General features: G+C 45.1%; 1 protein-coding gene across 5 annotated transcripts in view; it reads left to right on the top strand.

Moving 5' to 3' along the window:
* RAPGEF1 (Rap guanine nucleotide exchange factor 1) overlaps window positions 1-12,556 on the top strand; it is a 215,100-nt gene that overhangs the window by 125,487 nt on the left and 77,057 nt on the right. For 4 of the 5 annotated variants that reach the window (XM_068248875.1, XM_068248873.1, XM_068248872.1 and 1 more), the window contains exons 10-11: window positions 3,914-4,116; window positions 10,123-10,281. In XM_068248875.1, coding sequence (XP_068104976.1) covers window positions 3,914-4,116; window positions 10,123-10,281 — 362 coding nt within the window. The remainder of the gene's footprint in view (window positions 1-3,913; window positions 4,117-10,122; window positions 10,282-12,556) is intronic. The other variant, XM_068248877.1, reaches the window with a different exon arrangement.

Genomic DNA, 12,556 nt, shown 5'->3' with positions numbered 1-12,556 from the left:
TCACTAGGGGGCAGTGTGAGACAATAACAGAGGACTTCTGCTTTCAGTTTCTATATTTTCTGCTAGCAAAGAGAGTGATCAAAGCATTCCAAGGAATTTACCATACAGCAAGTTCTGCCGAATGAGGTCAAAAGCAGTACACCTATGAGATATATATCAAATGAGATAATTCCTTTGAAGTTGCAAATGGGTTAAAGCGGGGGTGTCAAACTCAAATACAAAGTGGGTCAGAATTGAACACTGGAACCTAGTGGCGGGCCAACCTCAATGTCTACTGGCCACCTTCTTCCCTTATAAAGTTTCCTGGTGTCTAATGGCTCCCCTGCAACCACTATACAGTTCCCTGGTTTTTAGTGTCCCCCAACCTCCCCTATACAGTTCCCCAGTGTCTAGTGGTTCTCCCTCACTTGTACTGTTCCCTGGTGTCTAGTGGTCCACCCCCCTCCCCTATACAGTTGACTAGTGTTTAGTGCTTTCCCCCTAACTCCCCCATATGGCTTTCCTGGTGATCTAGGGCTTCACTTCTAATATAGCTTCCCTGGTGGTCTAGAGCGGGCCAAATATAATGTATAGGGGAGAAACCACTTGGAGGCAAAATTTAGTGGCTCACGGGCCGGAGTTTGACATGTATGGGTTAAAGCAGTGGTCCTCAAACTAAGGCCCGCGGACCAAATGTGGCCCCCTGAGGCTTTTTTACCAACCCCCCCCCCCCCCCCCCCCACACACACACACACACACAATTTGTTACTTATAGATGGGGTCAACTACATCTTTAAATATTGGTGGTCCGCATATAGAATAGCAGTGCTGGCACCACCCATCCACATGGAAGCCAAAAAGCAGTAATTCCCTGTTTTCCAATCAAATTCCACATCAGATGACACTGCTGTCCACTGCAGGTTGTCACCTGGGTATGCTTCACGGTCTGGCCTGCAAAGACATCTACATAATTTTATGTATACTCCGGCCCCCCCAGCAGTCTGGAGTATGTTGACCCGGCCCTCGACCCAAAACGTTTGGGGACCCCTAAGTTAAAGCAGTGATCTGCAAACGTGGCTCTCCAGCTGTTAAAGAACTAAAAATCCTACAATGCATTGCAGGAGTCTGACAGCCACAGTCATGATTCATAAAGGCAAATGCATTGTGGGACTTGTAATTCCTTAACAGCTGGAGAGCCAAGTTTGCAGATCACTGGGTTAACGGTATCACCTGAACAATTTTTGGTGTTATGTCTTAGGATTCTCTCCATTACTAATACCGGGCCACACGCAACTAGCCAGGTTAAAAAAAATGATTGTCCTTTTTATAAATGTAGCATTATAAAAATAAGTTGTCCACTTTTTTTATACAGTAATGGTACATTTCCTTCAGCAGCTACCTCTATTTACAAGTCTTGACAGGTGCTCTTGATCTTGAACATTTTGTGACCATTCACAATTCCATCACTGCTGAGAATGATGACAATAGCTTCTGTGCCGCTCAGCTGTGTTACTCTGTGACCGTAACGCTGGTTGCTTTGTGGAGAATTCTCATCAGGCAGCCCTCCAGTGTTCAGGACAGTTTGTATACTAAAATGGAGTGCTTCAGTTTCCACAGCATCGTTTTGTGGGGATTGAAGCTTTTTTGGACGAGCTGTGAGCTCTGCACGTCCGCCGCTGAGACTCTGTCTGCATAAATAAGTCAGCCGTGATAGACCAGAGATGAGTTTGGCTGCCTCAGGTTTGTGTAATGGAACTGCCATATAAGGAACGCCGTGCCCTTGGCCAGGAGCCATCCTCCATTGCGTTGATTAAGTGGCTGAGCGTCTGGCCAGCTCTCGGGAAATCCTCGCAGAGATTGCCGAAGGTCTCGGCGGCTCTCCTGGGCATTGTCATACCAGTAAATGCTTTGTCATTAGTAAATGGGACACCTGGGCTGCTCTGCGGTATCTGTGCCGTCTCTCCAGCTCCCGTCTGACAGGAGAGTCGCTGGCGGACGCGGAACTGTAGCGATGAGCAGGGAAATCTCAGAGAATAAAACCTTTAGCACCAGTGGAAGAATCGGAATGCCTGTGGCGGGGATGGGCTAATTGATATAGAGGCCAGTCTGTCCGATCCATGAGCCAGCAGAAAGATTTTAGGGAACAGCTCCACCGACAAGATTTAGAGCAAAAGCTCAAACATTAGACAGCAAGTCCCATATACAATTCACTTTTTCTCCTAGGTGGTATTTTCTCACCTTCTCAATAAAATGCCCTTTAATCCACCAGTAAGCAAGAAAGGTCAGGTCCACTTTAATGGGATCCCAGCAGCTTTTTTTCCTGCAGTTTGTCCTGGTTTCGAATAGCTCTAGGATCTTCCATTTGGAGCGGATCCCACTACTGGATGGCACCAGTGTCTATAGAAAAAATACAAGAGGGGAGCGCTCTAATGGTGCATTACTTTATAAATATTAAAACGCAGTAAGAATTACACTTACAAGCAATGCGTGTTGAAAGCGCTCATCAAGTGGGGCGCTAGCGAGTCGTCCTGAGCTGCCTGAAGCCTGGGCAGGGCTCACAGCGTGATGGAATGTCTCACCGGTAGTTTCTGGGCGCACAGAGCCGTCTGACGTCACTACGCGTTTCGGCGTTGTCCATGCCTTCCGGTGACCGAAAGAAGGCGTGGACAACACCGAAACGCGTAGTGACGTCAGGCGGCTCTGTGCGCCCAACAACTGCCGGCGAGACGTTTCCCCTCTACATTCCATCACGCTGTGAGCCCTGGCCAGGCTTCAGGCAGCTCAGGAGGACTCGCTAGTGTCCCCCTTGATGAGCGCTTTCAACACGCATTGCTTGTAAGTGTAATTCTTACTGCGTTTTAATATTTATAAAGTAATGCACCATTAGAGCGCTCCCCTCCAATCTTGTTTTTTTTTATTTAACTGTAAGATCATTGGCCACTTTAGTAAGAGCAGTTTCTGTGGAGTGGTTTGATCTGATCAAGCTGGGAGTTAGAGCATAAATGATTGCTTTGAGGTCAACTGAAGTGGGAAAATATGGAAACTGCCATATTTATTTCCTTTTAAACCATACTGGTTGCCTGGAAGCCCTGCTGATCTACTTGGCTGCAATAGTGTCTGAATCACACCAGAAACAAGCATGCAGCTAATCTTGTCAGATCTGACAATAATGCCAGAAACACCTGATCTGCTGCATGCTTGTTCAAGGTCTGTGGCTAAAAGTATTAGGCTGCATTTCCACTTGTGCGGTGCGAATCGCCGCGGTAAAAATTTGCATGCCTATGTGAAATTCGCGTGCGAATTCGCATGGATGGCGATGTATGCGAATTTAACCATGGCAGTGCTGGTGTGCTTTTCCATTGTTTCTATGCGAATTCACATCAAAATTCGCATAACCAAACCTCATGCGAATTTCCCATTAAATACATTGTAGGCGATTCGCATAGCGGTATGCAAATTCTGATGGCTCTGCCATGCGAATTTTTTCTGCACAGAAAAACGCAAAGGAATCCTGACAAGTGGAAACAGTCCCATTCACTTGTATTGCTATGCGAATTTGCATGCGAATTCGCGATAGTGGAAATGAGCCCTTAGAGGGAGAGGATCAGCAGGAAAGCCAGGCAACTGTTATTGCTTAAAAGGAAATAAATATGGCAGCCTCCATATCCCTCTCACTTCAGTTGTCCTGCAGGAATACGATGATCTAATAATTTGGGTGTAAAAGGGAGAAGTGACACGGGGTGGTAGCTGGAGAGGTTGTGGCATCTAGACTTTTTTTTTTTTTAATAAAGTAATGGTGTAAAAGCCTTCTTGACTGGGGATAGGAACATGCCATGCTATTAATGCTGCATTGTCTTGTTGTAGCCTATTTTGGTCCAGCATGGTAAGTTCCTCAGATATCCTCCATGACAGCACTCTGTGTTTTACCTTCCAGTGATGACGTACATGCATTTTGTGGAGGACTACTCTGAGCCCCAGCCGTCTGTGTTTTATCAGACTCCGCAGAACGAGCACATCTATCAACAGAAGAACAAGCACTTGCGGGAAGTCTATGGCTTTAATGACTCGTTCAGCAGCATGGAGGGTGGAGTTGAGCGAGCTCCACCCCCTGCGCTTCCGCCTAAACAGAGGCAGCTGGTAAGTACCTACCTTTCAGCTTCACTCAATAAGCCTTGCAGTCTTCTCCTTTATGGTGTCCATAACTGCAAAAACTGCTGTTTCTCACTGTCTGTCTATTCGTACGACTGACTGTTATGTTAAACCACAAGTTCCGGTTTAGATTTTCTGAAATGAGTTCACAAGTGGACCGTGAGATGATTTTTTATGTCTAAAAAGGAACTTTGCAGTCTTTGCAAAATAAAAAAAATGGAGATGTCCACTGCACCGACAAGTGGCTCTATTTTGTCCTCCGCACTCCGCAGTATGTTCTCTGCCTCCTCATTCCCACCCCCTCTCAGTCATTCGAAAGCCATCATGTCCTGTCAGTCCCTGTAGAATTTATGGCTTCAGATGATGGCAGTCCCCTTCCCCACCATGGGATTAATTAAAGGCGGGGGAGTGTTTTGGACTGACGGGGTGTGGCCAGGTTACAACTCGTCCCTATGGATCACTGCCATTTATAGACTGCAAGGCTCGTCTTTCTCAGGTTTTTATTACTGTTGTGTTCACTGGAGTGCCAAGTTATCAAGTGGTTCTAACTCCTTCCTACTCAGTCCAGAGCAAAGAAAACTTGTGGCTGTAATATACTCTTCAATAACCTTTTGCTAAATTGTAGGCATCCGTCCTGTCCTTTGCACTGGTTGTCTGAACTCTTGTATTGTGAGGCAAGTCTGTGATGCTGGGAATACAGACACCACGTTGTGTAATCTAGTCCAGAAATAGAAAGCTAAACCAAGCATATTTCACAATAGGTTCCGCTGCTGAAGCAGCCAGATTTAACCCAAACCTCCAGAACACTTTTATTTTCTGTATTTTTATGCATGTGCTTTCCAATCTCACCTTAGAGCAGAGGTGTCAAACTCAAATACAAAGTAGGACAAATGTGTACACTGGGACCTAGTCGGGGGCCAACCTCAATGTCTACTGGCCACCTTCCTCCCTTATAAAATTCCCAGGTGTCTAATGGCTTCCCTTCAGCTCCTATACAGTTCCCGGTTATCTAGTTATCCTCCCCATCCTATACAGTTCCTTGGTGTCTAGAGGCCTCCATTCTCCCCTATACAGTTCCCTAGTGTTTAGTTTTGTTCCTCATATCCCCCATATGGCTTCCCTGGTGATCTAGCGCTTCACCTCCAATATAGCTTCCCTGGTGCTCTACAGTGGGGCAAACATAATGTAAAGTGGGGAAACCACTTGAGGGCCAAATTTAATGGCTCTGATGGCCAAATTTTGCCTGCGGGCCAGAGTTTGACATGTATGTCTCATATACGGTGTCTAAATGTCAATCCTGCACTCCCTGTAGCATAATCTATAATATAATATTTGTTTTAATGCTAAAAAGTGGTCTTCCTGCCCTCTCTGTGCTGTGGTCACATGAGTATGCCTACAGGAAGCTGCCGACACAGATGCATGCTGGAAGAGAACTTTAGCATAAACAGATGGTGAACTTCCCTCCCAGCATGCATCTATATCAGCTGTTTACTGTAGGCATAGACTATGAAAAGAAGACTTTTTTTAACTTTAAAACAAAAATTAATTTTTGAAGTGCTTTAGTGTTCTTCCCAGGCTCTTTTAGCCGGGTGCTCCACCCGGCTAGTTTGGGTGAGCTCCCGGCTGTCATAAGCTCACCTCCTCCCCTGCTGTAAGCAGAATTGCGCACAGAAGCACCGATCCTGCATTCTCTCATCTCTCCCAACCCGGCTACTTTTTCATGCCATCCGGCTGGAAAAAATTTCTGGGGAGAACACTGGCTTTATATTGTGTGCTAAAGGTATTGTAAGGTAATCATACTAGGCACTGTGTATGCAGATCATTTTGACCACTTCCTGCTTGATGAGAACACCTCCAGCGAGACCTCCCCAGCACAAGAACATTATATTCTCTCTTGCATGCGGTTTCAGCCCTAGACTCAGTGCTTCTGCCCACAGACAGGCAGAATGGCTCACAGTAATGGAGTCTGTTTGCCAGTTATATCCATACATCCTATGCATGTGAACATGTTATGTCACGACGTCTGCAACACTCTGGTCCATGTGTCTTATAAGGATATGTATGTATTAAAAGGGAACCAAGTGCCACCTTTTTTATTTGCAGTTTGTCCTGGTTTCTAACAGCTATAGGAGCTGCCATGTCCCCCCCCCCCCCCCTCCCCTTCTAGCTGCCCATTTTTTATCCAGGGGATAATGGTGTGAAGATAGCATCTGTGACTTCTGTAAAATCTTTGAAGCATAGTGTCCTATCTCTCCTCCCACCACCCCTGCTGATGAAAGCTTTTGTTAGCTCTCTGCTAATGTGTGCAATAAAATAATAATTATATCAGTCCTTATCTGCCTGAAATTTCTGCGGTCAGACAGGCCCTGGAAGCAGGGTAGTAAAGGCTTCTGCTAAACTTTTAAATGTAAAAACAAAAGGTAAAATTGAAGTTATTTTTTAATAATAAGCCACATTGTTGGCATGCATTTTTAATGTGCTGTTGAGATGCTTTGAGTGCTAAAAATGGGGAATGGTTCACTTTAAAGGTGATCCTTTAAATACATTTTTTTTATTAATTTGGAAAATGGTTTGCTTTAGAGAGGTACAACTAACCGCACTAAATGGATATAGACAGTGGGAGGGTGGCCTGGAGATGTAAAGCCTCACTGTAACTGCTGATCTGTAGGAGGAGCCATTGCTAACTTTAGTGTGAAAATGCTGATCATTGGTTTTGTCATGATCCTGTGGTTGTAATGCTGACGCAGTCATTAACCTGGAGATATGCAGATAAACAGTCTCTGAACTCACAATCTGCATTCCAGGTGAGTGATACAGTAAGCATTACTGCTAGATGACCAGGGTTATAAAACAAACTTTTTTGGTTTACAATAGCAGATCCCATGCCTCCTGACACTGATCTATTCATACAGTTACTTCTGATAGCACATACATGGACCGTGCCTTGGCGGTCCTGTCATGATGGGGGCAGCCATGTTGTTTTTTCTTTTGCAGCATTGACTAGCATCGTCCCTGTGGTGAATAGACACTTTGGCACTACCCAGGCACCCTCACTTTTCATGCTTGGTTTACATGTCACAGATTATGTAATTCTCCCACAATGCACCTGTGAGGCAGACCCCGAGTTTTATAACCTAGACAAATTCATTTGATGGAAACTCTGGTTTATATTTCACAGATGCTATTTTGCTCCCACTATGCACTTGTGAGGCAAACTTTGAGTTTCATTACCTCCTGGACAAATTTTTTTGGTGGAAGCTCTGGTTTACATGTAACAGATGATGTCATGCTCCCACAATGCAACTGTGGGGCAGGCGTTGAGTTTGATTGCCTAGGCCTATTCCCCTAATGGAAGCTGCAGGGAGGCCTTTCTAAATTGACAAATTACAAATATATTCATATGGGAAATGGGTTTAAATGGGCGGTCTTATGGAGTCCTAGGTCTCTCTTAAATGCTACTTCCATGTGATTTCCACATTCATTTGTCTTATACTTTAAAGGGCTGATTTATCAAACATTGGTACAGAGAGGACTGGAAAAGAAAAACTAGACCAGTTTCTCAGAGCTACCAATTCAGAATTCTTCTTTCATTTTACAGCTGAAACCCGATTGGATCCTTTGGGGAACTTTTGTGATCCTTCTCTTTTCACCTGTGTTGATAAATCAACTTCATTATCAGTTAGGGATGGAAATTTGGGTTTACAGATCCTCCGTCAAGAAAAGTTATTAGAAGCCGATGGGTTAATATTTAAAAATCTTATGTATTGGCAGGTTTTATTTTCATGACTTGGTGTGATACCAACTATTTATGTTTTGGCTACAGTGGAGAAACCTGTGCAATGTCTTTATTGCTGTCTGTGTGTCGGATGCTGAGATTCCTTTCACTTCCGGCTCCAGTGCTGCTCTGGGCACTGTTGTAAGTTTATTTTTCCTGTTTCCGGTCTTATGTTTTCTACAGACCTCTCTAAATGCCCTTGGAAGCCAGCCACCTCCTGCTTCATTCACAATCATGTCTGCTGAAAATGTAGTGTGAGCACAAGTGTCCCCCAATGACGTTCTTGTACTCAGTACAGTTCATTAAGCTCAAACGTGTAGAGCATACATGTGAAACTCTGGCCCGTGAGCCAAATCTTGCCCTCGGAACCCATAAATTTGGCTCTTAAGGGGTTTCCCCACTTTAAATTATGTTTGGCCCACTCCAGACCACCAGGGAAGCTATTTTGGAAGTGAAGCTCTAGATCACCAGAGAATCCATACAGGGGAGGAAGAGGAAAAGCACCAGACACCAGGGAACTGTATAGGGGAGGAAGGAGGACCACTAGACACCAGGGAACTACATAGGGGTTTGGGGGCATTAGACACCAGGGAACTCTATAAGGGAGGAAGATGGCCAGTAGACATTGTGGTTGGCCTGCGACTTGGTCCCAGTGTTCAATTTTGGCCCACTTTGTATTTGAGTTTGACACCCCTGGTGTAGAGTGAATGCTGGTGTATTGAGCACACATTGATGTAGACTCTGGGTCTTGGGAGGTGACGCTATTCCCACCTAGGGACCTAACTACCAAGCCCCCTTCTCCCCAGTGGGGCAGTTGCTTGGCCTACGAATTGTTGGAAAGGACAGTTCATGATTTCCCAGCTGCAGTGGAAGAAAGCATGGCATGATCAGGAAGGGGGTGTGGGAGGTCTTCCAAAGCAGGAAACCTTCCAAAAATGTTGGACCCGGTGAAACTCGGTCCTATTAGAGACAACAGAAAGTGATGCTGAGCTGGTAATACTGCTAACTATGCAAACTTGTTTAGGTGTGAAGCCATCCTCTATAGCAGGGATGTCGAACTCCAGTCCTCAAGGGCCGAGGTCCTGACACATTTTTGGCACAGCTCAAATTAATTGATGGGACTAAATCAGGAAAGGTGGTGTCTATTAAGTAGAACGCATTTCTCTATTTATCAGTCCATCCTAAACACTGGCTTGGATATGGCCCCTTTAAGGACTGGAGTTCAACACCTGTGCTCTATAGGATACAGTTGCTTTAACCATTCCCCTACCTGGTGCCAAACACCGACCCTAAAATTCCACCTAATCCTAACTTCCACCTTTTAAGTGAGCCCTAACCACCTGATCTATCTTTCACCCAAAACATTCCTCCTAATTTGATAAACTTATGTTGACCCTAACCTGATCCTGATAGACCATGATCCCTAAACACCAGAAACTAGCTTCTCAGCGTCAGGACTGCAGATATCTGGGTTGTTGGAGACCTACGTGGCCCAATGGCCAATGAAGTGAAGTGGAATCTTCACAGCTAGAATGCAGACAGCAATGGAATCTTAACAGGCTTATGCTTCCCCACACTACCCAAAACCTAGAAAGGTGTTTGCCTTTAAAGAGAACCCGAGGTGTGTTTAAAGAATGTTATCTGCATACAGAGGCTGGATCTGCCTATACAGCCCAGCCTCTGTTGCTATCCCAAACCTCCCTAAGGTCCCCCTGCACTCTGCAATCCCCTATAAATCACAGCCGTGCTATGAGGCTGTGTTTACATCTGTAGTGTCAGTCTCGGCTGCTCCCCCGCCTCCTGCATAGCTCCGGTCCCTGCCCCCGTCCCTTCCCTCCAATCAGCAGGGAGGGAAGGGATGCAGGCGGGGACTGGAGTTCTGCAGGAGCCGGGGAGAGCAGCAGACTGACACTATAGAGATAAACACAGCCAGCTCTGACAAGCTGTTTGTCAGCAGCGTGGCTGTGATTTATGAGGGATTGCAGAGTGCAGGGGGATCTTAGGGGGGTTTGGGATAGCAACAGAGGCTGGGCTGTATAGGCAGATCCAGCCTCTGTATGCAGATAACATTCTTCAAACCTTCTCTTTAAGTCCTGTTATAATCCTTTTCTTTGTGCTCAGAAATCAGGTTGTGTGTTGTTGTGTTGCTATGTTGCTACCTATTTCTGCCTTTCTTTTTTCCTCTTCTATCTGCCTCTCTATGTCCCTTCTTCCTGCAGGCTTCCTATGCTGCCTCTTCCTTCTCCTCTGTCTCGTACTGTGCACAGCCAACCAAAGGGGTCTTCACCAAACCTGAGGACGGCAGCCACCCTCAGGGCATCAGTCTCTCAGTCTCTAACTGCTTTCTGAGCCGCCACGGCTCGTTTCCTGTGCCTTCGGTGAGTGTCCACTCCATTGCCTGCATCTCTTGCGGAGTGTGAGGGGTAAGCCGTGGTGTGATTGGTGTGAGAACTGTTTAATGTTTACTACAGAATCCAAAACTCCAGTCTGATGATGAAATGGTGTCTCTTAAGTCATGCAGAACCGCAGCATCCATATACATCCAAAGCAAATACTTAATTAGCTTTTTTGTGTACCCAGATCATTGACAGTCACCTGCTTGCCATGACGGCAGCCATTTTGTGAGCTCATGCCACATTTAGGATATTTAAATGCTTAAGTAAGGATGTCAGTATATGAATCATTGCCCAAAGAATAAGTCAGAATCTCTGTTTAATTAAAGTTATGGTGGCGACAGGTGTCGATTTTCGAAACAACCTAGTTTCTAAGTGATCTAAGGAATTGTTAAATCTGATCTAAGGAAAAGTAAATCTGCCTTCCTGCTTTCTTTTGTTCTTATGAATATTAGTACAGATCGGTTGATTTGGAGCAAATCTGACTTAGGTTGGCCTACCTGGTTCATCACACTTTCAGCAGATCAGACCCTGAAAAAAATCAGTCTGCAGTTATTGTTTGGCCTTCAGTGCAGCAGTAAGCTCAATGGTTGCCCCAAACGCAACATAATACAGAAAACTGTAACGCGTGTCTGGTCTGTGAAGGTTCTTCTTGTCCAACAGTGCGCTATACAAAGAAAAAACATGGTAGCTTCAATTGGCCAACCTTATGTTTCAGATCAGCGTTTCTCACCCCTTTTGTTAATGATGATTCCATTAGCTAAGTCCCCCCGTGCTTTTCAAACATTAGTTAATAATTTGCATTGATTCTATATACTTATTCAGGTTATATAGGATTTATCGTTTTTATTCATCACAAAATCCTCCATAATGATTGACTATGGCAACTTCAAGCACTCCAAGAACCAAAGTGATTACATGAAGCTTTCCAGTAACAATCCGTCAACCGTCTGATCCACTTGAAATCTGTATATCTAGAGCACAGGTGTCGAACGCCAGCCCTCAAGGGCCATATCCATGCCAGTGGTTAGGATAGACTGAAATATGGGCGTAGCAATCACCCTTGCGACCCCTGCCATTGCAGGGGGCCCTCTTCCTCACTCTCCTCAACCACAAGTGCAGCCAATTAGCAACTGTAGCCACCCACCACCCCCTCCTTTTGCTCAAAAAACGTTCCCCACCACCCACCTCCTCCTGCCATGCAGAGTAGCGGGAGGGAGTGTAATTTTTTTCCTACTTCCAGATGCAGCGTCACAGCAGAACACTCTCTGCTGCTATTTGCTGGCTCCCGATAATGTGACCCGCGTAGGGTTTCGGGGGCCATGCTATCAATTTTGCAGGGGGGCCCTATTAAGTCTAGCTACGCCCCTAGGTCACTGAGAAATGTTTTTTACTTGGTGAACCGCACCTTTCCTGAATCAGTCCTATCAATTAATTTGAGGCTGTACCAAAAATGTGTCAGTACCTCGGCCCTTGAGGGCTGGAATTTGACTTTCCTGATTTAGAGAGGACCACCACTTCCATTTAAAATTGAGGTGTTGATCAATAAGGGCTGGTACACAAAGTCAACCTCTGGAGCAGTCAAGCATTCCAATTGGTAATGAGTTGGAAGGGAATGCCGGGATCAGTGTACACATATGTACAATGGCTCTTTTATCCATTCTTTTGTTCCTGCTGTGTTTTATTGGGTTTCCTGTTCTTGTAACATTAATAGGTGGTTTCCAGATCTACATGGCCTTACATGTGCAAAACAAGTCAATCAGCAGCACGTCCAATTGCTTTAGATCCAATTATACAATCATGAATCAGTCAGCTGATTAATCCACTTCGGAATAGCGCACAATTCATCATTTTGATTAGGTTTATAAACCGTAAATGATGATGGGTGTGGCATGTACTAGGACTAAAGGCTCATACACACATCATACCATAGTCTTTTGCAAAATAAAAGATCACAGACCAATTTTACCCCCTTCCATGTAGTATGAGAGCCATACTCTACACAGTCTATTCTATGGAGCTGAACTTCCCATCAGACAGAAATCTTTGCAAGATGCTGCACACAAAGATGCCCGTACACACTCAAAAGATCAGTATCTGCAAAAGATCTGTTCCTGCAAAAGATCCGTTCCTGCAAAATGCATTCATAGTCTATGATATCTGCAGATCATCATACACACATGATTTAACAGACATTCATCTGCAGATCAGATCCACCAGGATGTATTTTCAGAGCTGCAGATGATTGTCTGATCTGCAG

This window comes from Hyperolius riggenbachi, chromosome 8, assembly GCF_040937935.1.
Source record: "Hyperolius riggenbachi isolate aHypRig1 chromosome 8, aHypRig1.pri, whole genome shotgun sequence".
In the NCBI taxonomy this organism is placed as follows: Eukaryota; Metazoa; Chordata; class Amphibia; order Anura; family Hyperoliidae; genus Hyperolius; species Hyperolius riggenbachi.
This window is presented reverse-complemented; position numbering and strand designations above follow the sequence as displayed.